Below are 26,767 nucleotides of genomic sequence, written 5' to 3' on the forward strand. Positions count from 1 at the left end.
TGTATACAGTATATACCTGTGTGTCATCTCCTCCTGTATATAGTATATATGTGTGTCATCTCCTCCTGTATTAGACCGTGTTCACACGTTATTTGGTCAGTATTTTTACCTCAGTATTTGTAAGCTAAATTGGCAGCCTGATAAAGCCCCAGCCAACAGGAAGCCCTCCCCCCGGCAGTATATATTAGCTCACACACACACATAATAGATAGGTCATGTGACTGACAGCTGCCGTATTTCCTATATGGTACATTTGTTGCTCTTGTAGTTTGTCTGCTTATTAATCAGATTTTTATTTTTGAAGGATAATACCAGACTTGTCTGTGTTTTAGGGTGAGTTTCATGTGTCAAGTTGTGTGTGTTAGTTGCATGTGGCGACATGCGTGTAGCAACTTTTTGTGTGTCGAGTTGCATGTGACAGGTTAGTGTAGTAAGTTGTGTGCAGCAAGTTTTGCGCATGGCAAGTTTTTCGTGTGGCAAGTTTTATTTGTGGTGCATTTTGAGTATGTGCAAGTTTTGTGTGAGGCAACTTTTGCATGTATTGCAACTTTTGTGCATGTGGCAATTTTTCCGCGTGTGCAAGTTTTGCGTGTGGCGAGTTTTCCATGAGGTGAGTTTTGCACGTGTGGCGAGTTTTGCGTGAGCCTAGTTTTGCATGTGGCGAGTTTTGCGCGTGGCGAGTTTTGAGCAGCGACTTGTGTTTCGACTTTTATGTGGCGAGGTTGGTGTATGTGTGGTGAAATGTGCGTTGAGGGTGATATGTGTTCAAGCATGTGGTAGTGTGTGGCGCATTTTGTGTGTGTGTTCATATCCCAGTGTGTGGTGAGTATCCCATGTCAGGGCCCCACCTTAGCAACTGTGCGGTATATACTCTTTGGCGCCATCGCTCCCACTCTTTAAGTCCCCCTTGTTCACATCTGGCATCTGTCAATTTGCCTCCAACAATTTTCCTTTCACTTTTTCCCCATTATGTAGCTAGGTGCAAAATTGTTTGGTGAATTGGAAAGCGTGGGGTTAAAATTTCACCTCACAACATAGCCTATGACGCTCTCAGGGTCCAGACGTGTGACTGTGCAAAATTTTGTGGATGTAACTCTGTAACTGCGATGCCTCCAACACTTTTCCTTTCACTTTTTCCCCATTATGTAGATAGGGGCAAAATTGTTTGGTGAATTGGAACGTGCGGGGTTAAAATTTCGCCTCACAACATAGCCTATGACACTCTCGGGGTCCAGACTGTGACTGTGCAAAATTTTGTGGCTGTAGCTGCGACGGTGCAGATGCCAATCCCGGACATACACATATACATACACACACACACACACACACATTCAGCTTTATATATTAGATAAGAAACACAGTTATATTATACTCAAATAACGCCCATTCAATTGAAGCCCTTGTGTCCTGTAAAACAAAAATAAAAAGCCACAATATCCCTCACCTGTCCGTTGTTCTGTCCCATGCCGTAATCCATGTCTGGGGATTAATAGTTTTCAACCTGGACGCTGCCAAGATGCGACCATCCAGGCTGAGAACCACTGGGAAAATCAGCTGCTGTGAGCTCAGCGTCAGTGACTAGAGGTGATCTCATTGAGGTTACCACCGGTCACTGATTTTGCGTTCCCAGTCGGGCCAATGAACTGCGGTGACCTCGATGAGAACACCGCTGTCACAGTGAGAAAAGGTGTCACATTGCAGAGGTGAGTTCATCGGGAGAAATTTCTTACGGTGAACTCAGTACTGCACCTTGAGACTTTTTCTCATTGTGCTAGCGGTTGATCACCGTAGTTCATGGGCCCGCTCGCTGCAGCTCATACTTCCTTGCTTCTCAGCATGATACCACCATTCAGGCTAAAGAGCACATGTCACAGAGATGGATTACAGCATGGGACACTATGGATTCCAGCCATCCCTCCATCCTTATCTCATCCATCCCTCATCCATCCTTCCCTTCATTCATCCCCCATACCTCCCTTCATCCATCCCCCATCCCTCTCTCATCCATTCTAAAGGAAACTGTAATTTAGTACACGACTTGCAGATAAACAGGCAGAAAACGTAATCTAGATTGAAACATTTTCTATTAGATATGAAAACCTATTGATTTTTATTATATGGTGCCGTTTAAAAGCGAAACATAATTATGTGTAGCTAACGTTCATCCAATTAATAATAACAATACAAACATATATATTAAAGGGGGGAACAAGAGCCATTCAGCTGGTGGTGCAAGCTCACATCATTAAGTACCTGCTGTTTACAAAGAACAAGCATGAATACACTTCTATAAAGAGGTAAGACAATGGGAAGGGATGGAACATGTATATATGGGCATGATTTATCAATGGTAATGTGCGTTTTACATAAGACATGAGGTTAAGCTGCAGAACATACTATGACGTGAAATTAGCGTCCTACAGATCATGGTATCCTAGAAAACATAGCCATTAACCGATGAGTTGATATCTCGTGTGCCTAAAATCAGGATTACAGCTCACAATCTGTAATGTTATGCTTTAAATGTATGGCTAATATTTTAAATGCAACTGTGACATTTCAAGGTAAATAAGTCCAGCTTACTTCACTGATTAGCAATGACTGTACATACTGGATGTATATAGGAATACGGGTATCGGGTGTAAGTAGAAGTGGATATGGTGGTCTACTACTGGATTTAAGGTATAGGGGGAAGACTGTGGGGCAATAGGAAGGGGAGGAGTTTCTATCTATTTAAATGAGGATGTATGTGTCTGTAACATACCGTGCTGGGCTTATCACATGGATTCACAGCTGTATCAGCCTCCTGAGGAACCTTGACATGGGGAAACTTGTTGAGGCTTTACCCAAGTTACAGCAAAGTGTTTTATCAAGCTAAGTACCTTCTGATTGCTAACCACAGCATTTTTTTCTCACTGCCTTTATGAAACAGTTGATTCCTCTTTTTCTCATGACTGGGTATCAAATGTAGTCAGGGAGTTGTCAAGGAGCAGGAGCGCCATAGTCGTCATCAAATAGGGCGCCCGCCAACCTCCGCAAGATATTCAGGTGTGGAGTACAGGGCATCAGATACAGATTGTACTGTTGATAACATCTGATTACTTTGTTTTTTACTTTGCACATAGTCACCTTGCTTCTGATACTGGCCTTTATCTGGGCTGGTGTGAGCAAGGCCAGATCAGTTTTCGCACACTAACCTTTATCACCCCACTGTAACATTAGGGATATCAAGGGTTACACAGGGAGAGTCGACAATGATTGGGGGGTATTCTCCTCGTAATAGGGTGCCAACCTCCACTGGTGGGTAAGTGCTAAAGTCAGGCCTAGAGGAGGGGGTCGTCAACGCTGATTGCTTCCCTTTTCTGGCAAGGAGGGTATTTGATTAGTGTCAAGTATCAGAATATTGTTTTTATTTTTGGTACGGTTTGTTATAATTCTTGCCTTAAGTTTTAATGTGTATCTAATAAATGATAGTTTTAAAAGTTTAATCTTTTAGACATATTGTTCACATCCTGAGCACATATAGAAATTGTGATATGTATATTGGACATAACTTCACCAGCCGACCTTCTCATGTGTGTGGGAACCTCCCGACGTTCCCCTGATGACATTAGCAGTGATGTTAGCTTTCTGTTCTGCGCTCATCACGGAATAGAGGAGAAGCGGCTGAGATAAATGATCTGGCATTTTATTCATTGGAATCCCGGGTGTCTGTATGGATGGCAGAACAGTGGGTGGTCCTACTAATGATCGACAGCTGTCTCTGCACAGTCATACAGAAGACTGGTAATAAATGAATAGGACCAACCACTGGACTAATATTCGCACAAACAATCGATTCAATTAATAAAATGCAAGTTTTAATAAACTTTTACCACAAAAATGTATATCAATCTGATCAGCTCCTTCTGCTCTATAACATCCTGCCGGCAGTTCAGATACCATTTTCATCATGACAGATTCCCTTTAATGTCCTTCATGTAATGCATCAACAATGGTGGCGCGGAAGGGGCATTCTTTACCTGCTGCTTCATACCTCCACATAAGATTTAGCTCCCAATTGCAGGAGACCTTCTGATCGGTCTATTTTTGGTGATCTCTTCAATCAAAAAGGGATTACCGAAGTGTCCCTTTAAAGGGGTTTGTCCGATGAAAACAAGTTAAAGCCTGTCCACTGAATAGATGGTAACTTGTTGATCGGTGGGGCTCCAACCGCTGAGAACCACTTGTACTTGCTGAATGGAGCACCTTTTAGTATGGAGCGGCAGTGCGCATGCGTGACCTGAGCTCTAATCATTCCCTGTGGGGTTGATGAACAGCTTTATCCGGCAGTGAATGGAGCAGTGATCAGGAGTACAACCTGATAGATCATTTTATAACTGGCAGAAAAGTTTCCCAGTCAGAGATAAATACTCTCAGCAGTCAGACACTCAGTAATCAGCAAGTTATCACATGTGGATAGGTGATAACCTGTTTTAACTGGACCACCCCTTTAAGGGACCTGATTTACTCGGTCCTTGTACTTAAAAACATGTAAAAATTCATACATTAATGTAATTTAATTAATGCACATTTTACAATAACTTTCTTTAAAATGTGTGTTTTTCTCAATTAGTTTATCAGAATTAAGCCAAAAACAGCAAGAAAGGGCCCTGGCAACATCAATGGCGGACATCCTTTGGACCACAGGAGAAATGAAGAGAGCCACCATCTGTCTCATCACGAGTGATTCATATTTTACAGAGAGCCCTGAGTATAAAACAGATAATTTTACAGAAAGAGTATGTAAGAGCGACACTTCTAATGGGATTCAATATCTAGAGCACTTAGGGCAAAATTTCCTAAATGCAACAGAATTTGGACTTAAATTGCGTCAGTAGGCTGGTGTACGCACAGGTCATAAAATGTCTTATTCGTTTTAGATGCTATGCATACCTCACTAGACTTCTTAAAACTTTTCTAAAAAAGATAAGAGCAAATACCACAATATTGTAAAAGATAAAATCACAAAAGATGAATCAGGGCCACATGATTTACATAACAAAATATGTCAGCAGGTTTTGCTATGTAGTCTGAGAGCAGCATGACGTAGGGGAAGAGACCTTGATTCCATCAATGTGTCAGAGATCAGCGCACAGGCTGTAGTTTCCCCATTTTGAAAATGATCCCCCCAGTACGTTTTGCCCAGCTCGTGCTTCTGGAGACATGCAGCGGCAAATTAAGCAGGCTCTCATTGCTACAGAAATGCCAAACATGTGGATGCTAAATGTGGTTTAGGCAGACTGGGGCTCAGAAGGGAGGGGGCATTTGGATTTGGGAGTGCAAAGTTCACTAGATTTTTTTTGGGGGGCGAGGAACCTTAGTGCTTTTCCAGAGCCTTTGTACTACCAGTAACGTGGAAGGCCCCTATATTTCCATTAACAGATGATGGACCTGAGTGGGGACATGTTTTTCTTTTGTGCAAGGAGTTGAAGCTTTTATTGGGAACATTTTATATAATGTTTGTGATCACATTTATCAGGCGCTGAGCACTTATATTGGTGTTTCCATCTAAATCTTCAAATGATGTGATTCAGATGAAACCCCAGAGGGATCCATTCACTATAATAAGGCAGCAGAGTTACTCTGAACTCCATCTGGCCTCTGTTCAGCAGTGTCCTTCTTTTCAGAGGTGCACAAAACTGTGGCCACCTGCGCTTTTATGCACACCCAGGGCCGCCATCAGGGCACTACAGCCGTGACTGGCGTATGGGGCCCGGTGAGCAGAGGGGGCCCGCATCGGGCCCCCTCTTACCTGCTCACCGGGCCCCTACCAGCAGCCGCAGGCTGAACCGGGCCCTTAGCGGCGGCCGGCGCTACAGCTATACGCTATTGACGTGCGGGCCCGCGCCCGCACGTCAATAGTTAACAGCCGCCAGCCGCAGCGTGCAGGTCGCCGGCGTCTGACGTCAGTCGCCGGCGAGTGCACGGTGCAGCTGCGTGGAGAGAGGAGCGCGGCAGGTAAGTAGAACTTTTTTGTTTTTTTGAGAGCGGCGATGCGGGGGGGGGGGGGGGGGGCCCAGGGCAGTAAAGCTGAACACAGGGTGGGGGCCCGGGGGCAGTAAAGCTGGACACAGGGTGGGGGCCGGGGGGCAGTAAAGCTGGACACAGGGTGGGGGCCGGGGGGCAGTAAAGCTGGACACAGGGTGGGGGCCCAGGGCAGTAAAGATGGATACAGGGTGGGGGCCGGGGGGCAGTAAAGCTGGACACAGGGTGGGGGCCGGGGGGCAGTAAAGCTGGACACAGGGTGGGGGCCGGGGGGCAGTAAAGCTGGGCACAGGGTGGGGGCCGGGGGGCAGTAAAGCTGGACACAGGGTGGGGGCCCGGGGGCAGTAAAGCTGGACACAGGGTGGGGGCCGGGGGGCAGTAAAGCTGGACACAGGGTGGGGGCCCAGGGCAGTAAAGATGGATACAGGGTGGGGGCCGGGGGGCAGTAAAGCTGGACACAGGGTGGGGGCCGGGGGGCAGTAAAGCTGGACACAGGGTGGGGGCCGGGGGGCAGTAAAGCTGGACACAGGGTGGGGGCCGGGGGGCAGTAAAGCTGGACACAGGGTGGGGGCCCGGGGGCAGTAAAGCTGGACACAGGGTGGGGGCCGGGGGGCAGTAAAGCTGGACACAGGGTGGGGGCCCAGGGCAGTAAAGATGGATACAGGGTGGGGGCCGGGGGGCAGTAAAGCTGGACACAGGGTGGGGGCCGGGGGGCAGTAAAGCTGGACACAGGGTGGGGGCCGGGGGGCAGTAAAGCTGGACACAGGGTGGGGGCCGGGGGGCAGTAAAGCTGGACACGGGGGGCAGAGTGCTGGGCAGAGTGCTGGACAGAGATGGGGCAGAGTGCTGGACAGAGATGGGGCAGAGTGCTGAACAGAGATGGGGCAGAGTGCTGAACAGAGATGGGGCAGAGTGCTGGACAGAGATAGGGCAGAATGCTGGACAGAGATGGGGCAGAGTGCTGGACAGAGATGGGGCAGAGTGCTGGACAGAGATGGGGCAGAGTGCTGAACAGAGATGGGGCAGAGTGCTGGACGGAGATGGGGCAGAGTGCTGGACGGAGATGGGGCAGAGTGCTGGACAGAGATGGGGCAGAGTGCTGGACAGAGATGGGGCAGAGTGCTGGGCAGAGATGGGGCAGAGTGCTGGGCAGAGTGCTGGACAGAGATGGGGCAGAATGCTGGGCAGAGATGGGGCAGAGTGCTGGGCAGAGTGCTGGACAGAGATGGGGCAGAGTGCTGGACAGAGATGGGGCAGAGTGCTGGACAGAGATGGGGCAAAGTGCTGGACAGAGATGGGGCAGAGTGCTGGACAGAGATGGGGCAGAGTGCTGGACAGAGATGGGGCAGAGTGCTGGGCAGAGATGGGGCAGAGTGCTGGGCAGAGATGGGGCAGAGTGCTGGGCAGAATGCTGGACAGAGATGGGGCAGAGTGCTGGACAGAGATGGGGCAGAGTGCTGGACAGAGATGGGGCAGAGTGCTGAACAGAGATGGGGCAGAGTGCTGGACGGAGATGGGGCAGAGTGCTGGACAGAGATGGGGCAGAGTGCTGGACAGAGATGGGGCAGAGTGCTGGACAGAGATGGGGCAGAGTGCTGGACAGAGATGGGGCAGAGTGCTGGCCAGAGTGCTGGACAGAGATGGGGCAGAATGCTGGGCAGAGATGGGGCAGAGATGGGGCAGAGTGCTGGGCAGAGTGCTGGACAGAGATGGGGCAGAGTGCTGGACAGAGATGGGGCAGAGTGCTGGACAGAGATGGGGCAAAGTGCTGGACAGAGATGGGGCAGAGTGCTGGACAGAGATGGGGCAGAGTGCTGGACAGAGATGGGGCAGAGTGCTGGGCAGAGTGCTGGACAGAGATGGGGCAGAGTGCTGGACAGAGATGGGGCAGAGTGCTGGACAGAGATGGGGCAGAATGCTGGACAGAGATGGGGCAGAGTGCTGGACAGAGATGGGGCAGAGTGCTGGGCAGAGATGGGGCAGAGAGCTGGGCAGAGATGGGGCAGAGTGCTGGGCAGAGATGGGGCAGAGTGCTGGGCAGAGATGGGGCAGATTGCTGGGCAGAGATGGGGCAGAGTGCTGGACAGAGATGGGGCAGAGTGCTGGACAGAGATGGGGCAGAGGGCTGGACAGATTTGGGGCAGAGTGCTGGGCAGAGATGGGGCAGAGTGCTGGGCAGAGATGGGGCAGAGTGCTGGGCAGAGATGCTGGGCAGAGATGCTGGGCAGAGTGCTGGACAGAGATGGGGCAGAGTGCTGGGCAGAGATGGGGCAGAGTGCTGGGCATAAATGGGGCAGAGTGCTGGGCAGAGTGCTGGACAGAGATGGGGCAGAGTGCTGGACAGAGATGGGGCAGAGTGCTGGACAGAGATGGGGCAGAGTGCTGGACAGAGATGGTGCAGAGTGCTGGACAGAGATGGGGCAGAGTGCTGGACAGAGATGGTGCAGAGTGCTGGACAGAGATGGTGCAGAGTGCTGGACAGAGATGGGGCAGAGTGCTGGACAGAGATGGGGCAGAGTGCTGGACAGAGATGGGGCAGAGTGCAGGACAGAGATGGGGCAGAGTGCTGGACAGAGATGGGGCAGAGTGCTGGACAGAGATGGGGCAGAGTGCTGGACAGAGATGAGGCAGGATTGGAAACAGATAGGGCAGAGTGCTGGACTGATGGGGCAGGATTGCACAGACTGGGCAGAGTGCTGGACACAGATGGGGCAGGATTGGACACAGATGGGGCAGGATTGGAAACAGATGGGGCAGGATTGGAAACAGATGGGGCAGAATGGAGACAGATGGGGCAGGATGGATACGATGGAGACAGATGGGGCAGGATGGGGAGATCATATGGGGCAGAATGGATACCCATGAGGGCAGGATGGGAGAACATATGGCTGGAGCCTGGAATGAGACACACGGGGGCTAGGATGGCGAATATTACCATAGGGGCTAATTAAGGGATATTATTATTGCAGTGATGTATTTATTTTATTTTTTGAGTATACTGTTTTAAATGGGGGGGAGGTCCTGTTACTGTGTAGAGTGATACTATGTTGCCTTCTTCATGTGGTGTAATGTAGAAGTTGGGAAAATTAAGTAATGTGTTCTACAAGCGGAACTCGAGATAACTGTTTTATTTCCTGCAGAGACGAGTCCTGGCTGGATGAAGTGATGGCGGTCTGTGCTGGATGAAAGATGAATGACTTCACCTAGAGACGTCACTGGTGAGTCAGTGTTACCTATACACTGACACTATACACTGCATACTATATACAGAGGTCCTGTGTACAATGTCACCAGTGATCACTGTATTACCTATACATTATATACACAGACACTGCATACTAATTACAGATCTCCTGTGTATAATGGCACTGCTGGTGATAGTATTGTGGTTTTTTTTTTAATTACTGATCAGTATTGTAGTATTCAGTCATTTGTGGTTATATGCGGTCTGGTCATGGTGTAGCGGTATTTGTTCCTTGTATTTTATATTATTCGATCACTGTGGTGGTAATATGTCATCTGGTCATAGTGCGGTGGTATTTGTTCCTTGTATGTAGTATTATAGGTCATTTTAAAAATTGAAAAATAAATAAAAATATACCTAAATTGTATTGCATATTTTAACAAATATTTAGTAGGTTACAGTAGAGTAGGGCCCGGCCAAAAGTGTCTACCGTGTTATGGTGGCGGCTTAAAAAATCTTTTGGCCAAAACAAAAGCTGCCGGCTATGTGTGTGATCTGGTGATGGGAACTGTCAATGTGTGATAGGTGAGAAGTGGAGATTTTCCAAGAGAGAGCGGTGGGACTGTGGACAGTTCGAGGGGTGGAGCCTGGAGGCGGGGCTGGGGTGGAGCCTGGGCGGAGTTTCAAGGGGGCCCCGAAAATTTTGCCAGTATGGGGCCCCGAAATTTCTAGTGGCAGCCCTGTGCACACCTAAAAAGATGGACACCGTCAGATTATAGGCCAGACGGCATCCACAGTGCCTCTACCTTATTATAGGGAATCAAAAATCAGCAATTTAGGAATTTTGGGGGGTTATGGTGTTCCGTGTGTGTTCAAATTGATAACGCAGTTTTATTCTTCCAGTCAGTACGATTACAGCAATACCACATTTATATTTTTTTATGTTTTGCCGCTTTTACACAATAAAAACTATTTTATTGAAAAAATAATTATTCTTGCATCGCTTTGTTCTGGGAGCTATAACCTTTTTATTTTTCAACTGATTTTTTGTCTTTTTGATCATGTTTGATTTCACTTTTTGTTGGTTTTAATGGTGTTCACTGAAAGGGTTAACTAGTGGGACAGTTTTATAGGTCGTGTAGTTCCGGATTCGGAAATTCCAAATACTGTCAAATATTTTACATTAAAATACTTATTGATGGAACAATATATATATTATATATATATATATATATATTTTTTTTTTTTTTACTTAGTCCCACTATGGTACTTTGAGTTTCACAGCTGTGATCACGGTTATAAAGCATAGCAATGTAATAGCATTGCTATGCTTTATAAATTGTCAGTGCTGCACTGACACAAGTTAGATTTTGCACTTTGCGTGATCTAACTAATAGCTTGCTAGCCCTGGTGACCTAGATGTTGACATCTGGTCACCATAGCAATGATCGGCCACTTGAGACATCGCGGGGGCACTGACCGGATGATCGGAGGGAGCCCCCTCCCTCCGCCTGCCTTCTAAATGTTGCGTCTAAGGCTACTTTCACACTAGCGTCGGTACGGGCCCATCGCAGTGCGTCGGGCCGATGTACCGACGCATGCTGTGAAGAAAAATCACAACGGGGGCAGCGGATGCAGTTTTACAACGCATCCGCTGCCCCATTGTAAGATCTGGGGAGGAGGGGGCGGAGTTCCGGCCGCACATGCGCGGTCGGAAAAAGCGGACCCAACGGACAAAAAAACGTTGCAAGCAACTTTTTTTTGTCCCTACGGACTGCAAAAACACATCGCATCCGTCGCACGACGGATGCAACTTGTGGCAATCCTTCGCAATGTGTCACTAATTAAAGTCTATGGAGAAAAAACGCATCCTGCAGGCAACTTTGCAGGATGCGTTTTTTCTTCAAAACGACGCATTGTGACGTGCGTCAAACGACGCTAGTGTGAAAGTAGCCTAAATGTTGCGATCGATATCAATTGCAGCATTTAGAGGGTAAGACTGCCAGGAGCGCTACGGGCACGGCTCCTGGCAGTGAGTGCAGGGTGTCAGTTGTCATTTCAGCTGAACATCTGGCGGCGTTCGCATGCACACAGCTCCTGTGTGCTAAAATAGCATGGACGCATCCATACGTCGAGGGTCGGGAAGTACTTCCCAACCTGGAAGCATGAATAAGTCTAAGGTCAAGAAGGGGATAATGACGCTGTCAGAGTTTGGCGGTGGCATTTAACAAGTTGCGAGCATCTTTCATTGCCAAAAAATAGTGCATCTCCAATAATGATATGAGCCATGTTTCCTGATTTTTAACATATGCAATCATAGTAACCAGAAGCTTCTCAATCACAGATACTAAGCTACGTAGCCAACCGGACTCTCACTCCCCCGGCTGTGTCTCCTCTGCACTCATCATCATTGGATGTATATTCCAAATATTGATATTTTTTTATCGCTGCTTAGGTGGAGCTTCACTTCAAGGGAGTGTATCACCAGAAAATGGCCTGTTGCTTAAATCAAGTTTTTGTGTTACATGTACATATTTTTTAATTAGCATCATTGCTATGTTTTTTCACTACTTTTGGACTGTCCATAGACTATAAAGGTCCATGCGGTCCACTCTTATTCCTGCACTGACACTCTGAAATAAAAATGAAGTCTAAGAAACTTTCAGAAGATTGTAGGGAAGGAAGGAAGGAGGCTGCCACATAGACCCAGAGAGAATCTAGAAATGTATTGTTTATTATGTTGGTATATGTTTATTACCATGTTTACAGTCTCCATCTCTCTATACATAGTACAGAACCAGCGCTTGTGTAAGTAGATTAGGAAGAACTTACCTTGCTTCCTCCTCCAGACCCAGTGATCATGTGATGACTGGGTATACGGAGGGAAAAGGAGCTGCTGGGTCCCATGAAATCCTGGGAGTTCTGCTATACAGCCAGCAGGCTGAAAGTTACCTGAAGACATTATACCAGCCCCAGTTACAAAAGGAAAAAATTAAATAGTTAAAGAAAGCTTGAATAAAAAAATAAAAAAAAGACACCACCAGCCTAAATCTCTGTTTCTATTCCCTTGGAAAAAATATGTCCAATATGGAAAAATAAATTCTACAGAATAGAGAACACAATTTGAAATGTTTTCCAGTCTTTTGTGGTTATAAAAAATGAGAAAAATCGACATGTATTTCATATTTTAATTGAAATTTTCCCTTTAAACAAAAAAAGTCATAAAAATGACAAAAAAATGAATCCCCCGTGTATCACTAAAAAAAGAGGCAAAAATTGATTTGATTGTCCAAAAATGAACTCATTTTAGAACCGTTAAAAGCGTGTATACAATAAAACCTAAAAATGTGTCAGAAGGAGGAGAAATGACCAGGTAGCAAACTCTAGCTTTTAAGGAGTCCTTGCAAAGGGAAACAAACACCAGGGGGCGCCATAACAAGTTTGTAACAGCAAAATCTAGATGTAGAAGCAATTTTTGCTTCACAACTTTTCAACTGGAATAAATTATGTTTTACACGATCTAACAGGTAAATGTAATTTGTATTCATGGGACAACAGTCTTGATGCAATCAGTTGTGAGATATCAGTTTCTGTATTGTGTAAATTACTACCCAAAAGATAGTGCTGCCCTATATTGTACATGCAATATTGGAAGTCCTTTTGCAGAATTAATGAATCTTTCCTTTACGGAATATGTCTAAATTGAATTAGTAAAACAAATTAAAAAAAAGAAGGTATGATTGCTTTACACAACAAATGGAACATAAGACAGTTAATGAGTAAATGATTTATTACATGTTATAGCGATATTTTATTGTATTACACTTAACCACATTTCTTTTTCCATTGACAGCTCCAGTTATTTGAGTTTGTAGAAAAAGACAGATTGGAAAAATTCATTTGTGCCCACATACACTGCGTGAGTCTGAATACGTGTTATTTTTCATTTTTTGTAGTTGAATATCTGCAATAGAAACTCTTCTTTAAGCCTTATGCTTATGACTCTACGTTACACAGGGGTTCAGAGGGTGTAGGACTCTGCATTCAGCTCCATCTATTTTGCCATACACGCCATCCTAATGAGATCATTAATGGGTTGCACTAAGTATATAGTTTATCAGCTATCATTAGGATAGGGAATAACGTATTGATCATAGAAAACCAGACTATTGGCACCATACCAATCCTCAAATCTTTGCAAAGTCCCATCTGAGAGAAGTGGAATTAGAGCATGTGCACCATCGCTCCATTCATTCCCTGTGAGACCGCCGGAAATTACATAACACCGTACTCAGTTGTCTCAGGCAGTCCAATAAGGAATGAAAGGGGTGAAGGTGTGTGTGCCCCACCTCTACGCCATTCAGACTCTGCAGAGCCCCATTGTCGGAATCAGTGGTATCTCACCAATCAGAACACTGGAAATTAAATCAGTTCCTTTAATTTTCATATGTTGCATGTGATGATGACATCCATTAGTTAATTGTTTGGGGAGTCATTTAGTGGGTGCAAATAGTGCCTGAGCCGCTACTACTCTCTCAGAGCATTGAAAAGATGAACTCGTTCTTTGTTACTGGCAGTAAGTTTTCCCCTACCCTGCTATCTGTTGAGCACTACTCAGAGTTTCTGTTGGAACCCCTAATAAACTATATTCTAGATGAAACTCTGACAGAGCCCTAATGAAAACCTTCGGAACAAAATAGGAAATAGATTTATAACTGTATTTATTGAGCCATACAGTGACAAACAACATGGATATCTTCTATCCACTGACGAGCACCTGGACAGATAGAGGCCAGAAGGGCCGAAACGTTGGCATGTAATCTGTCTCATAAGGGTTTGGCATGTAATCTGTCTCATAAGGGTTTGGCATGTAATCTGTCTCATAAGGGTTTGGCATGTAATCTGTCTCATAAGGGTTTGGCATGTAATCTGTCTCATAAGGGTTTGGCATGTGATCTGTCTCAGAAGGGTTTGGCATGTAATCTGTCTCATAAGGGTTTGGCATGTAATCTGTCTCATAAGGGTTTGGCATGTAATCTGTCTCATAAGGGTTTGGCATGTAATCTGTCTAATAAGGGTTTGGCATGTGATCTGTCTCATAATGGTTTGGCATGTGATCTGTCTCATAAGGGTTTGGCATGTAATCTGTCTCATAAGGGTTTGGCATGTAATCTGTCTCATAAGGGTTTGGCATGTAATCTGTCTAATAAGGGTTTGGCATGTAATCTGTCTAATAAGGGTTTGGCATGTGATCTGTCTCATAATGGTTTGGCATGTGATCTGTCTCATAAGGGTTTGGCATGTAATCTGTCTAATAAGGGTTTGGCATGTAATTGGTCTCATAAGGGTTTGGCATGTAATCTGTCTCATAATGGTTTGGCATGTAATCTGTCTCATAATGGTTTGGCATGTAATCTGTCTCATAAGGGTTTGGCATGTAATCTGTCTCATAATGGTTTGGCATGTAATCTGTCTCATAAGGGTTTGGCATGTAATCTGTCTCAATGGTTTGGCATGTAATCTGTCTCATAAGGGTTTGGCATGTAATCTGTCTCATAAGGGGTGGGTTAATAAATAGTTATTGCAAATGTATTACCTATTTTGTGCCAAAGTTTTACTTCTAGAAGTGGTTACTCTATTTTTCCTTCTGGGCGCTCATTTTGGGGTAGTGCAGACCTTCTTATTTACTACTGCGTGCCCAGATGAAGCCATTCTTTTTATGAAGCCAATGGAGTCATGGTGCAGTTTTCTCTGCATACTCTATTCAGTCGAATGAAGCCGTCAGAGTCACCGTGGACAATGTGTGGCCCCCGGTAAGGCAGAATTAGTCTTTTCAGAACTTGGACATTTTTGTGCACGTCTGAGAAAGACGAATTCTGCCACTGCGGAGGCCACACAGTGTCCACGGTGACACCGACGGCTTCATTTAACTGAATACAGTATACAGAGAAAACGGACAAAAATCACAGGCACTAATGCAATAAAGAAGGTTTATTAGTCATTTAAAATAAGGGGTTAAATGAATCTATTCAAGAAGCGCTAAAGCCTGAGGATTTTTATATTTTTTCTCTGCCTACTGCATACCATACATCCACGTGGCTATTACATTATATGTTAAGCTCTGATTTTTTTTGTTCAGCCAGTTTCACTCTAGTGGACAGCTCCGTTACAGCTCTGTCAGGTTCCCTTGGCGGGGAGCGCTCATTAGTGTCACCCCAGGCTTAGAGGTCGGGAAATGCCTGAACATCAAGCAGCTACTCTAGAGCAGTGCTGCCACCTGATGGCCAGAATTGGAAACAAAAACTTTTTTTTAATAATTGTAATTTTTATTGATTTTCATATTTAATAAAAACAAGTTTCAGATAAGAAAGGGATATACAAATTACAATGAAAACAGAGTAAATCAGCTTTATAGTATAGATGTTAGATGTAACATATTATAGTGATATTCAAATTTCTTTTATACATATATATATATATATATACATATATATATATATAACAAAGTAAATAAAAATGAGGATACATAGAAGACATACAAACAGAAGGAGGGGTAAGGGGATAAGTAATGATATTAAGTGTTGAAGGAAGATAGGAAGTATATGACCTTGTGAGTGGGGTTCCTAGGTTCCTAAATACTAAGAAGTACCCAAAAGGTTTCCCATGGGGATCAAATGAGGTTGAATCTCTCGACCATTTCATCATTCAGAGCAGCACGATATTCAAAATTTCTGATATCTTTGATCTTAGTGTATAAGTCATACAAAGACGGGAGGAGGTTTGTTTTACCATTTGTACTACATGGGACCTGCATTATACTGTATCGAGGACTATCTGTGCCAATCACTCTTCCTCAGCCGGAGTAAGGGTATGTGTACATGGTCAGTAAACGATGCGGGTTGAACGCTGCCTACTTGTGCAGTGTCCAGATGTTACCACATAGTGGATGGGATTTCAAGAAATCCCATGCCCACAATGCGTGTACAGACGCCCGCAGCTCACCCGTGGAGACGGACATGTGGCACTTCTCTCCAGACCGCAACATGTCTATTTATCTTGCAGAGACATGAGCCTACGCAAGATAAATTTCACCCATACTATGTATTGGACACGGTGAATCCGTACGGTTCAATGAACGCATGCGGAATCACCTACGTTCAATAGCCGGCAGCGCTTTGGACGCAGCGGACATGTGCTGCTGCCAATTACTGAACATGTGCACATACCCTAAAGAGACTGGGAAACCAGCGTCGAATGACTTCAATATTGTCAATCACTCTCGTTTACCAGCCTGGACTCAGCGCTTGTAAATGTAACAGAAATGTTTGTGTGATGGTGCAATATGTGAGCATTTGGGGCCCCACTTTACACTTTTGCCCAGGGCCCCACTTTGTCTAAAACCGGCCCTGATTATATACATCAGAGATTAAGCCCTTCGCTGAGGAACCATTTCTACAAAGTCTTTCAAAGGGTGTTGGAGTTAGAACCTGTAAACTGTTAAATAGGGATGAGGCAAATGCCTGATCTTCATGTATTGGAATAACGGGAGCGTAGGAACGGCTAATTTAGATTACATCTCATCATCAGGAAGCAAAGTCCTTGTTTTATAATTAGTTTTGTCTGCAAAATTAAACAGGCCAGTGTGAGCTCGCGTACCTGTTATTGAGGGAGGCGAGCTCTCAGGGAAATTAGGGTGAAATAGGAAAGAAGTAAGAGGGCAGCTTATGGATAGTATCTTGAATTTTTTGGAGCAGGTCCTCCAAATGTCTCAGTTGAGACTCATTGGGCCTAGGAGTTCGTTTGAAGAAGGGTGGTTGTAACAACCATTCCATATTAGAGAATTAATGTGGGCTGGGGCAAGCCAAAGTTTTTCAATTTCCATCCATTTCATGTAAGCAGGTTTAGATGACCATGTCAATTATTCTGCGTAAATGAGCAGCCCAGTAATAATGGATAAAAGGAAAGAAAAGCGTTTTGCTATTCATAGCTGTATGTTAATATGCTTTTTTCATGTTAGTTTAAGGAGGAGGGCAGCCATGGAGTCATACTGTTTCTGTACAGTTTGCTTTTCTCCAGGACAATTGAAAGGTGAGATTTTTTTTGTGTTAAATTTAGTTTGGTTTTAATACTATTATAATCTTTTTCATAATAAGTGGTTGGGAACATGTATGAAAACAGTCACAGACTGGAACAAGAAAAACTATTTCCGATTTTGCATAGCATCTATTGATGCTGAATAGGCAGCATCAATAGTAAAAACTTGGTCACACAGGGTTAATAGCGGCGGTAACGGAGCGAGTTACACACAGCATAACAGTCCGTTACCGCTGGCATTAACCCTGTGTGAGCGGTGACTGCGGGGAGTATGGAGCGGACGCAGGGCTCTGACTGCAGGGGAGGGACTAATCGGACTGTAGCCTTCGCTGATTGGTCGCGGCAGCCATGACAGGCAGCTGGCGAGACCAATCAGCGACTTGGATTCCATGACAGACAGAGGCCGCGACCAATGAATATCCATGACAGACAGAAGGACAGACAGAAAGACGGAAGTGACCCTTAGACAATTATATAGTATATAGGCTCCGCAATATAATAAATGAACTCACAAACACATTAATTCATTAAGTGATATTTCAGTAACATAAAATGCATAGTGCTAAATAAATAATCAGAATTTGAAAATCACTAAAGATTTCAAATGAAAAGAGCCAGATATAAGATTTAGACCACAATATTTAGTATACCACCTATTTATAAATATGAGACCTTATCCTATAAAGTGTATGTCACAAGACAGTGTAAAGTAAATCAATAAGGAGCATAATACATTAGACCAAGATAAGATATTTACCAAACCGGTCCACTGTCGCACTGATATCGACATGTGTTTCACCACGTTTCATCAAGGGACGATCACCCATAATCTGTACAATTCAATTGAAAGACAAATTAAAATCTTCTAAATGGAACAAAATCAAAAGCTAAAAGTAATGTCTTTTGTATAAATATGCACACACTTAAACTATAATCTTTTCAAAGTACATTTTGAATTCTTGACAGCGTTCAGTCTTTTTTGGTAGGAGTTTATCAGCATGGCCCAAATCTGTCAGATTGTGAGGGCATCTACTATGCACAGCACCATCTGGAGGTCAACCCGAAGATTTTCAAATGGATTCAGCTTCAGGCTCTGGCTGGGCCATTCCAAAACTTTGATCTTCTTCTGATGAAGCCATTCTTTTATTGATTTAGAGGTATAGTTAGGGTCATTGTTGTGCTGAGGGCGAAATTCCTCTCCATCTTCAGCTTTTAGGTCTGAAGGTATTGATGCTAAATTAACTGATATTTGGAAGTGTTCATAATTTGATCTATCTCCAATAAGCCTTAGTTCCAGCTGCCAAAAAAAAGCCCCAAAACACAATGCCTCTGTTATACTTCACTATGGGTATGATGTTCTTTTGGTGAAGCACAGTGCAAGATTTGCACAAAACCTACCTTTTAAAATTATGGCCAAAAAGTTTAACCTTGGTATCATCAGACCAGAACAGGAGATTGTTGTCACATTCAGTACATAACCTGTACTTGTCAGAAACTCCTGCTGCTCATCTGTTGCCCTAAGCCTCTTGACAGTCTACTGGACCAATTTTCTTGTCTTTTCATCAATTTTTGAGGGACATCCAGTTCTAGGTAATGTCACTGTTTGCCAAATTTAAGCCACTTCTTGAAGACCATCTTCACTGTGTTACATGTTGTATCAAACGTCTTGGAAATTTCTTTTGTACCCTTCTCCTGACTGATAACTTTCAACAATAAGATCCCTTTGCTGTGTTAAAAGAGGCTAACAGACCATGGCTTTTGCTGTAAAATGTGGCTAAGAAAATGAAGGGAAAATCCTAGAACAGTTAAACATTATATGCAGTATATCAGAATCACTTGAAATGATGTCTACTATTTAACATGAGTTTAAATGTGATTGGCTAATTCTGAACACAGCCACATCCTCAATTATAAGAGGTTGTTCACACTTATGCAACCACATTATTTTAGTTTTGTACATTTTATTTCCCCCCCATCCAAATTATTATTCATTTCTTTAATGAATTTTTACAGATTATGGGTGACATTGAAGCTGGAAAAAGCTCTGAAATGATTCTTTTTTATATGATTTTTTTAACATGACAAATCTATCTCCTGTATATTCCTTAGTTATTTTTTTATATATATTTTGTCTTTTTTTAGGATTCAACAAGATCTGGATCACACCATATCTCACCTCTTCCATTTTTGTATGGGAAACTACACAGTCAGACAGGTGACTATGTAAAGTGTATGCCTTTTTAAAACTATTGCCCAAACATCACCATATCTACAAGATTTAACGGCATTGCCTCAACATCTTAAATGTATAAAACTGCAAAGTGTTTAGAAATACACGCAACTTTGCAATTTACCCTTTACGGTATGTCACAAACCAGGAAGCATGGCCAGTGTCCTGCTGCTTGTAAGCCACACCATGAGCAAGGCTTATCACAGTCTGTGCTCGAGTTTGATGCCTCCCTTCCCCTTTATCTTCCTCTTCACAGCTGGTATAATAGCCGTCAAGGAGCATGGAGTGAAAGTTGAAGAAGCAGAGAGAGAAATGTGACATCTGTGATGACACAGCATTTAATCTGAATTATCCAGACATATTATTTCAGTAGGCCCAAAGAGATGAGCTAGAGTTTATGTGAGAATGAATGTTGAGTCTTATTGTCATTGAATTAATGTTCAATGGATGCCATTTGATGACTGGCTGCTGATTAGCTATTATATCTGTCCTGGTATTGTTCTACTATCCTTGGAAAACAAAGGCACATTCTTTGTTAATATGTTGATGACCCATTTATGCTCTGAAAATATGAAGGACAATCTATGCATGTTGTCTGAACACTCCAGCAGTGAGAAATGGGCCCCTACCACCTTCTCCCAAACCTGTGAAAGGATGACTGAATGAGAAGTTGTGACCTATAAAAAGGAGGATCCGCCTGTGTTTAGGGAGACTCTAGATTCCAGTAGCCATAGCATCATGGCTCCAACTGAAATACAGAGCTACTTCATTGACCATCACTGAACCCTCAAAGAAGTTTAGAGAATCCAGGTTGAGACAATCAAGTCACCTGGCCTCGTACATCAATGGACTGTTAGCTTCACTGATTGTCTAGGTTATCGGTCTCCTCTGCAGTCTATCAGAATATTTTGGTTTCTTAGGCAAGGAGAGCACATTTGCAAGATTCTTGTCATACAGCTTACAAGCCCAACTCTGAAGTTGGCCATATAAGTGGAGCAGGCCAGTTTTTGTGTCTCTGCACCCCTCCGATATTGTAGAGGTAAAGTAGACTCTGCTTGTAGCATCATAGAGAGCACATCTGCGACCATTCCACTTGTATGAAATGTCAATCTTCAGGAGCACACCACCTCCTGGCAAGCAGGAAGCTGAGATGCAAAGAAGGAAAAAGTATAGAAACCCTATTTAAGGTCCCTATATATATTAGATAGCTGTTGGCTGAACTGTCATTTGGCCGATAGCTATCTTTCCTGACTCCCCAAAATACAGGAATACTCAGCTCAGCACAGCTCTTGTGGGTTCTATAAGAGAGGGCTGCAGTCAGACTCCTCTGTCAGTGATGTATCTCCAGGTAGAACAAAAGGATCGGCTAATGAAATTCATCATGTTGGAGCCTTCGCTCCAACTACAACATCTGTCAAGAGAGAGTTTACAGGCTACATTGGGAATTTTACCACCCTTAAGAAAAGGACCTTTTTATTTGCATTTGTCTTCCATGTTGCATCCATTTTTAAATAGAGCCCATTATTCAAATTTATCACCAGTGAGACACGGATATAAAATGGATGCAAATCAGAATAGGACTTGATCTTAATCTCACAGATCTCACACACGGATCCATGTTTCTCACAGATATATGTATAGATCCATGAAACGCTATGGGTTATTGTGCTGCCTGTGAAAAAATGGACAGCACATGGATGATTCACGGAATGTGTGATTGTAACCTTAAAGTGAACCTGTCATCTAAATAATGCTGCCCGATTCAGGGGCAGCATGTATCAGGCACTAGCTGTATGAACACAGCCAGGTAAGTTTGACTCAATCAATGCAGCACTTGTAAGAAGAGACCTGTCAATCCAGGGCAGCATGCAGGGAGAAGCCACCGGGGACCCGCCTGTCTGACTGGTTTCTACTTCGGCTTGCTCCTCGGCAGCTTTAAAAGTGTGTTTTCTTCTAAAATGTTGAAGTGTTTCAGGATCAAGCATACCTGGCTGAGATCATACAGCCAGTGCCTCGTACATGCTGCCCTTGGATCGGGCACCATGTATCAGCTGTCAGGTTCTCTTTAAGATGAAGAGTTGTGTCAATTGTGACTATAAGGTCTCATGCAGATTACCATGAATTGGCTCCAAAACAATATTAATATTACTGATACTGCTCAATATTTCTAATAATTAAATATTTGTCAAAATGAACTGTTTCAGATCTGAAAGCTGACAGAATATTAGAATTAGAACCTGAATAAGCACCTAGAACATTTTTCAATGAGTTGGTTTTAAATCCATTTACTACTTTTTTTGCAGGCAGTATTGAATCTTATGCTAACTGGTAGAGCAAGTCCACATATCTTCAATGGGGACCAGGCTCTGGATGACCAAAATGTGGAGCAGAAGTACCATGGAGTCCTTACACGCAGTGATGTGGGCTACTTACATTGGAGTAGAGAAGAAATGGAACAAAACAGACTTCCCCAGGTAAGAGATGAAATACATGATATACTTACTTTTGGCAGCTTGATTTATCCATATGTTTAGAATTGAAAGCTGCCTGTTTATATCAGAACAGTATTTGTCCATTGTCCGCGTCTACGGGAGATTAGTACTTTTTCAATTTTATAGGGTGAATTTGCAACACAAGATAAAACTTATGGACAGACATTTTGCTGCTTCTGGAAAGAAGCATAACTTTAAAATTATACATACTGTGCTAAACGTTTGGGGCATATGTGGAGACGATGCTTCAAGTAAGAATGCTTTAAAAAATAGAAGTGTTAAGAATTTATTTTAATCAATGAACAAAATGTAAAGTTAATAAATAAAAATGCAAATTAAATCAATATTTGGTGTGACCACCCATTGCCTTCTAAACAAGAACAAAGAATCAATTTATCATACATTTACACTCAGTTTTTGAAGGAACTCAGCAGGGAGGTTGTTCCAAACATCTTGGCAAGCTAACCACAGATTTTCTGTGGATGCAAGGTTGTACAGACCGTTAGTGATGTAATCCCAGACACACTTGATGATGTTGAGATCAGGGCTCTGTGCAGGTCAGATCATTACTTCCAGGACCCCTTGTTGTTCTTAACGGCATTGGATACATATTTGAGATCATTGTCCTGCTTCAGAAAAAAATTTAGAGCCATTCAGACATTTCCTCGACGGTATTTCATGATGGATAAGTATCTGACTGAATTTCTCAAAAAGGAGGGCACGAAGAAATGGTCAACGCTGATGGCCATAGGCTAGGTTCCCATTGCGTTATGGTGGTACGTTTAACGGACTACGTTACACCATGGCATAATGCGGTGTAACGTAGTCCGTTAACGCCGCCATTGCTTGTAATTGCGAACGCATCCCTAGTGCACGCCCACAATGGGTGTGCGCTAGCGATGTGACGTCATTTGAGTGACAGACCTCGAACGCTGCTTGCAGCGTTCGCGGTCCGTTCCCTGCTAGCGCAGATCGGGGATCTGTGCTAGCGGGATAGGCAAACGCGATCCCTTTTGGGACATTGCGTTAGCGCAGTCTGTAGCGCTATATGCTAAACGGACTGCCCTAACGCAATGTGAACCTAGCCTTAGACACATTGATTGGAAAGGAAACTTAGTGTAACAGAAAAAAACACATCATGCTTATATCCATTTAAACAAAAATTGGTCTTTGTGGAAGAATTGTGGAAACAAAACATGCCTTCAATATGGAAACAATGCCAAGTGACTTGAAACTATAGGAACTGGGATGCATAAAAATGGCCCAGTTACACTGGACTGACAAGTGAAAATTTTAAATATTTGACTGTAACAAAAGGCGTTATCTGCAGGAAAAGTAGAGTGGTGTAATATTTTTGCAAGTTTGGGGCTGCTTTTCAGTATATGGAGTTGGTAATTTGGCCAGGATTAATGGTGTCCTCAATACTGAGACATATAGGAAGATACTTAGCTATCATGTAAAATCAACAGGGAGCTATCTGATTGGCTCCAAATGTATTCTGTAACAGGACAATAGCCTCAAACATATAACCAATGTAATTAAGAACTATCTGCACCTTAACCCTTTCGCTCCCGAGCCTGTTTTTGCCTTCGTGACCGGGCCAATTTTTTCAATTCTGACCAGTGTCACTTTATGAGGTCATAATTCTAGAAAGCTTCAATGGATCCCGGTGATTCTGAGATTGTTTTCTTGGGACAAATTGTATAGTGGTAAAATTTCTTTGATATGACTTGCGTTTATTTGTAAAAAAATGGAAATTTGGCAAAAATTTTGAAAATTGTGCAATTTTCAAACTTTTAATTTTTATGCCCTTAAATCAGTCATATCGCACAAAATAGTTAATAAATATCATTTCCCACATGTCTACTTTACATCAGCACAATTTCTGAAACATAATTTTTTTTGTTAGGAAGTTATAAGGGTTAAAAGTTGACCAGCGATTTATCATTTTTCCAACAAAATTTACAAAACCATTTTTTTTTAGGGACCACACTACATTTGAAGTGAGTTTGGAGGGTCAGTATGACAGAAAATGCCAAAAAGTTACCCCATTCTAAATACTGCACCCCTCAAGGTGCTCAAAACCACATTCAAGAAGTTTATTAACCCTTCAGGTGCTTCACAGGAATGAATGGAATGTGGAAGGAAAAAACCTTCTATGCGAGCATGCTCGGGTGTTATCCTAGCATCTGGGAGTGCTTGTTTATTATGTTCGAGTCCCTGTGATTACATTATTTGCGGCTGTTACATGCGGGGATTGTCTGTTTGTTAGTAACAAGTTCAAAAAGGTGCATTTAATACAGGCAATGAGAAACTAACAGATCTGTGCCAGCCAGAATTCTTGATGGTAAATAATTATTTCATGCAATAAAATGCATTTTAATTATTTAAAAATCATGCAATGTGATTTTCTGGTTTTATTTTTAGATTCTGACTCTCAGTTGGAGTACCTCCAATAAGTCACAATTACTTATTTCCCCACTATAGATAGATAGATAGATAGATAGATAGATAGATAGATAGATAGATAGATAGATAGATAGATATACAGTAGCTCTGGCAAAAATTAAGAGACCACTGCAAAATTGTAAATTGCTCTTTTATTCTATAAACTATTGACAACATATCTCCGAACTTCAAAGCAATAAATTTTGTATTTATTTTCTGAAAATGAGAAATGCATTCTGTAATGCTGTAGATAAGCCCCTGATATACCCTGAAAGATGAGAAAAAGAGATTAGAACATACTCACCCAGGGGCGGTCCAGCTCCGATGGGCGTCGCGGTCCGGGGCCTCATCTTCTTACGATGACGTCCTCTTCTTATCTTCACGCTGCGGCTCCGGCGCAGGCGTACTTTGTCTGCCCTGTTAAGGGCAGCGCAAAGTACTGCAGTGCGCAGGCACCGGGAGAGGTCAGAGAGGCCTGGCGCCTGCGCACTGCAGTACTTTGCTATGCAAAGTACGCATGCGCTGGAGCCGCAGCGTGAAGCCAAGAAGAGGACGTCATCCTATGAAGATGGGAGGCCCCGCACGGCGACGCCCATCGGATCGGACCGCCCGCCCAGGTGAGTATAATCTAACCTCTTTTTCTCATCTTTCAGGTTTCATCGGGGGCTTATCTACAGCATTACAGAATGATGTAGATTAGCTCCTGATGGCGGAGGGCTTAGCTCACCTTCGATTTTAGGGGTGACAGGTTCCCTTTAAGGACACCATCATTTTGGTCCAGACCGTTTTCATTAGTTTGGTTTGTTAAATTTTTCTGTTGAACAAAAGTTCAAAAGTAAGGTCTGATTTTCAATAGTTGATATTCAGTAACTTTAAATTGAAAATGACTTTTATCAGTTTCAAATTATTTTAGTGACCAATGGGAGTTTTTCCTACTTTATCTGAAGGGTACCAACAATTATGTCCACATAAGTACATGCAAGTCATGTTGCACAAGAAATTTGTATGTCTATATGTTTTATTAATTTGACATTAACATTTTGTTAATTCCTCACAGGTGGGCAGCATGCTAAAAACGCCAAAGTATCCTATCTGGCTGTGCAATATTAATGGAACCTACAGCGTTCTGTTTGGAACAAATACGTCTCTATTGTGTGACTGGAAAATGGAACATAATTTTGAGCTTTATTTCTACAGTGGGCAGTTTACCCAAAAGAAAACAGCACATCTAACAGTTGGTAAGTCTCCATCGCATTCATGAAATCTTTGGCTTATACAGTTATATGAAAAAGTTTGGGCACCCCTATTAATCTTAAGCTTAATGTTTTATAAAAATTGTTTTTTTTGCAACAGCTATTTCAGTTTCATATATCTAATAACTGTTGGACACAGTAATATTTCTGCCTTGAAATGAGGTTTATTGTACTAACAGAAAATGTGCAATCTGCATTTAAACAAAATTTGACAGGTGCATAAGTATGGGCACCCTTATCATTTCTTGTTTTAAATACTCCTACCTACTTTTTACTGACTTACTAAAGCACTTGTTTTGGTTTTCTAACCTCATTGAGCTTTGAACTTCATAGCCAGGTGGATGCAATCATGAGAAAAGCTACTTAAAGTGGCCACTTGCAAGTTGTTCTCCTGTTTGAATCTTCTCTGAAGAGTGGCATCATGGGCTCCTCAAAACAACTGTCTAATGATCTGAAAACAAAGATTATGCAACACAGTTTTTCAGGGGAAGGAAACAAAAAGCTGTCTCAGAGATTTTACCTGTCAATTTCCACTGTGAGGAACATAGTAAGGAAATGGAAGAACACAGGTACAGTTCTTGTTAAGGCCAGAAGTGGCAGGCCAAGAAAAACATCAGAAGGGCAGAGAAGAAGAATGGTGAGATCAGTCAAGGACAATCCTCAGACCACCTCCAGAGAGCTGCAGCATCAACTTGCTGCAGATTGTGTCACTGAGCATCGGTCAACTATACAACGCACTTTGCACAAGGACAAGCTGTATGGGAGAGTGATGCGAAAGAAGCCGTTTCTGCAAGCATGCCACAAATAGTCGGCTGAGGTATGCAAAAGCACATTTGGAGAAGCCAATTTCTTTTTGGAAGGAGGTCCTGTGGACTGATGAAACCAAGATTGAGTTGTTTGGTCATACAAAAAGGCGTTATGCATGGCGGCCAAAAAACACAGCATTCCAAGAAAAACACTTGCTACCCACAGTAAAATTTGGTGGAGGTTCCATCATGCTTTGGGGCTGTGTGGCCAATGCCAGCACCGGGAATCTTGT

General features: G+C 43.2%; 1 protein-coding gene across 1 annotated transcript in view; it reads left to right on the forward strand.

Moving 5' to 3' along the window:
* The window catches only part of MINDY4B (MINDY family member 4B), a 128,537-nt gene that overhangs the window by 86,361 nt on the left and 15,409 nt on the right, over positions 1–26,767 (forward strand). The window contains exons 6-12 of the mRNA XM_069727515.1: positions 2,203–2,297; positions 4,616–4,781; positions 13,065–13,130; positions 17,229–17,299; positions 19,448–19,520; positions 21,839–22,009; positions 25,533–25,713. Coding sequence (XP_069583616.1) covers positions 2,203–2,297; positions 4,616–4,781; positions 13,065–13,130; positions 17,229–17,299; positions 19,448–19,520; positions 21,839–22,009; positions 25,533–25,713 — 823 coding nt within the window. The remainder of the gene's footprint in view (positions 1–2,202; positions 2,298–4,615; positions 4,782–13,064; positions 13,131–17,228; positions 17,300–19,447; positions 19,521–21,838; positions 22,010–25,532; positions 25,714–26,767) is intronic.

Source organism: Ranitomeya imitator, chromosome 5 (genome assembly GCF_032444005.1).
Source record: "Ranitomeya imitator isolate aRanImi1 chromosome 5, aRanImi1.pri, whole genome shotgun sequence".
NCBI lineage: Eukaryota > Metazoa > Chordata > Amphibia > Anura > Dendrobatidae > Ranitomeya > Ranitomeya imitator.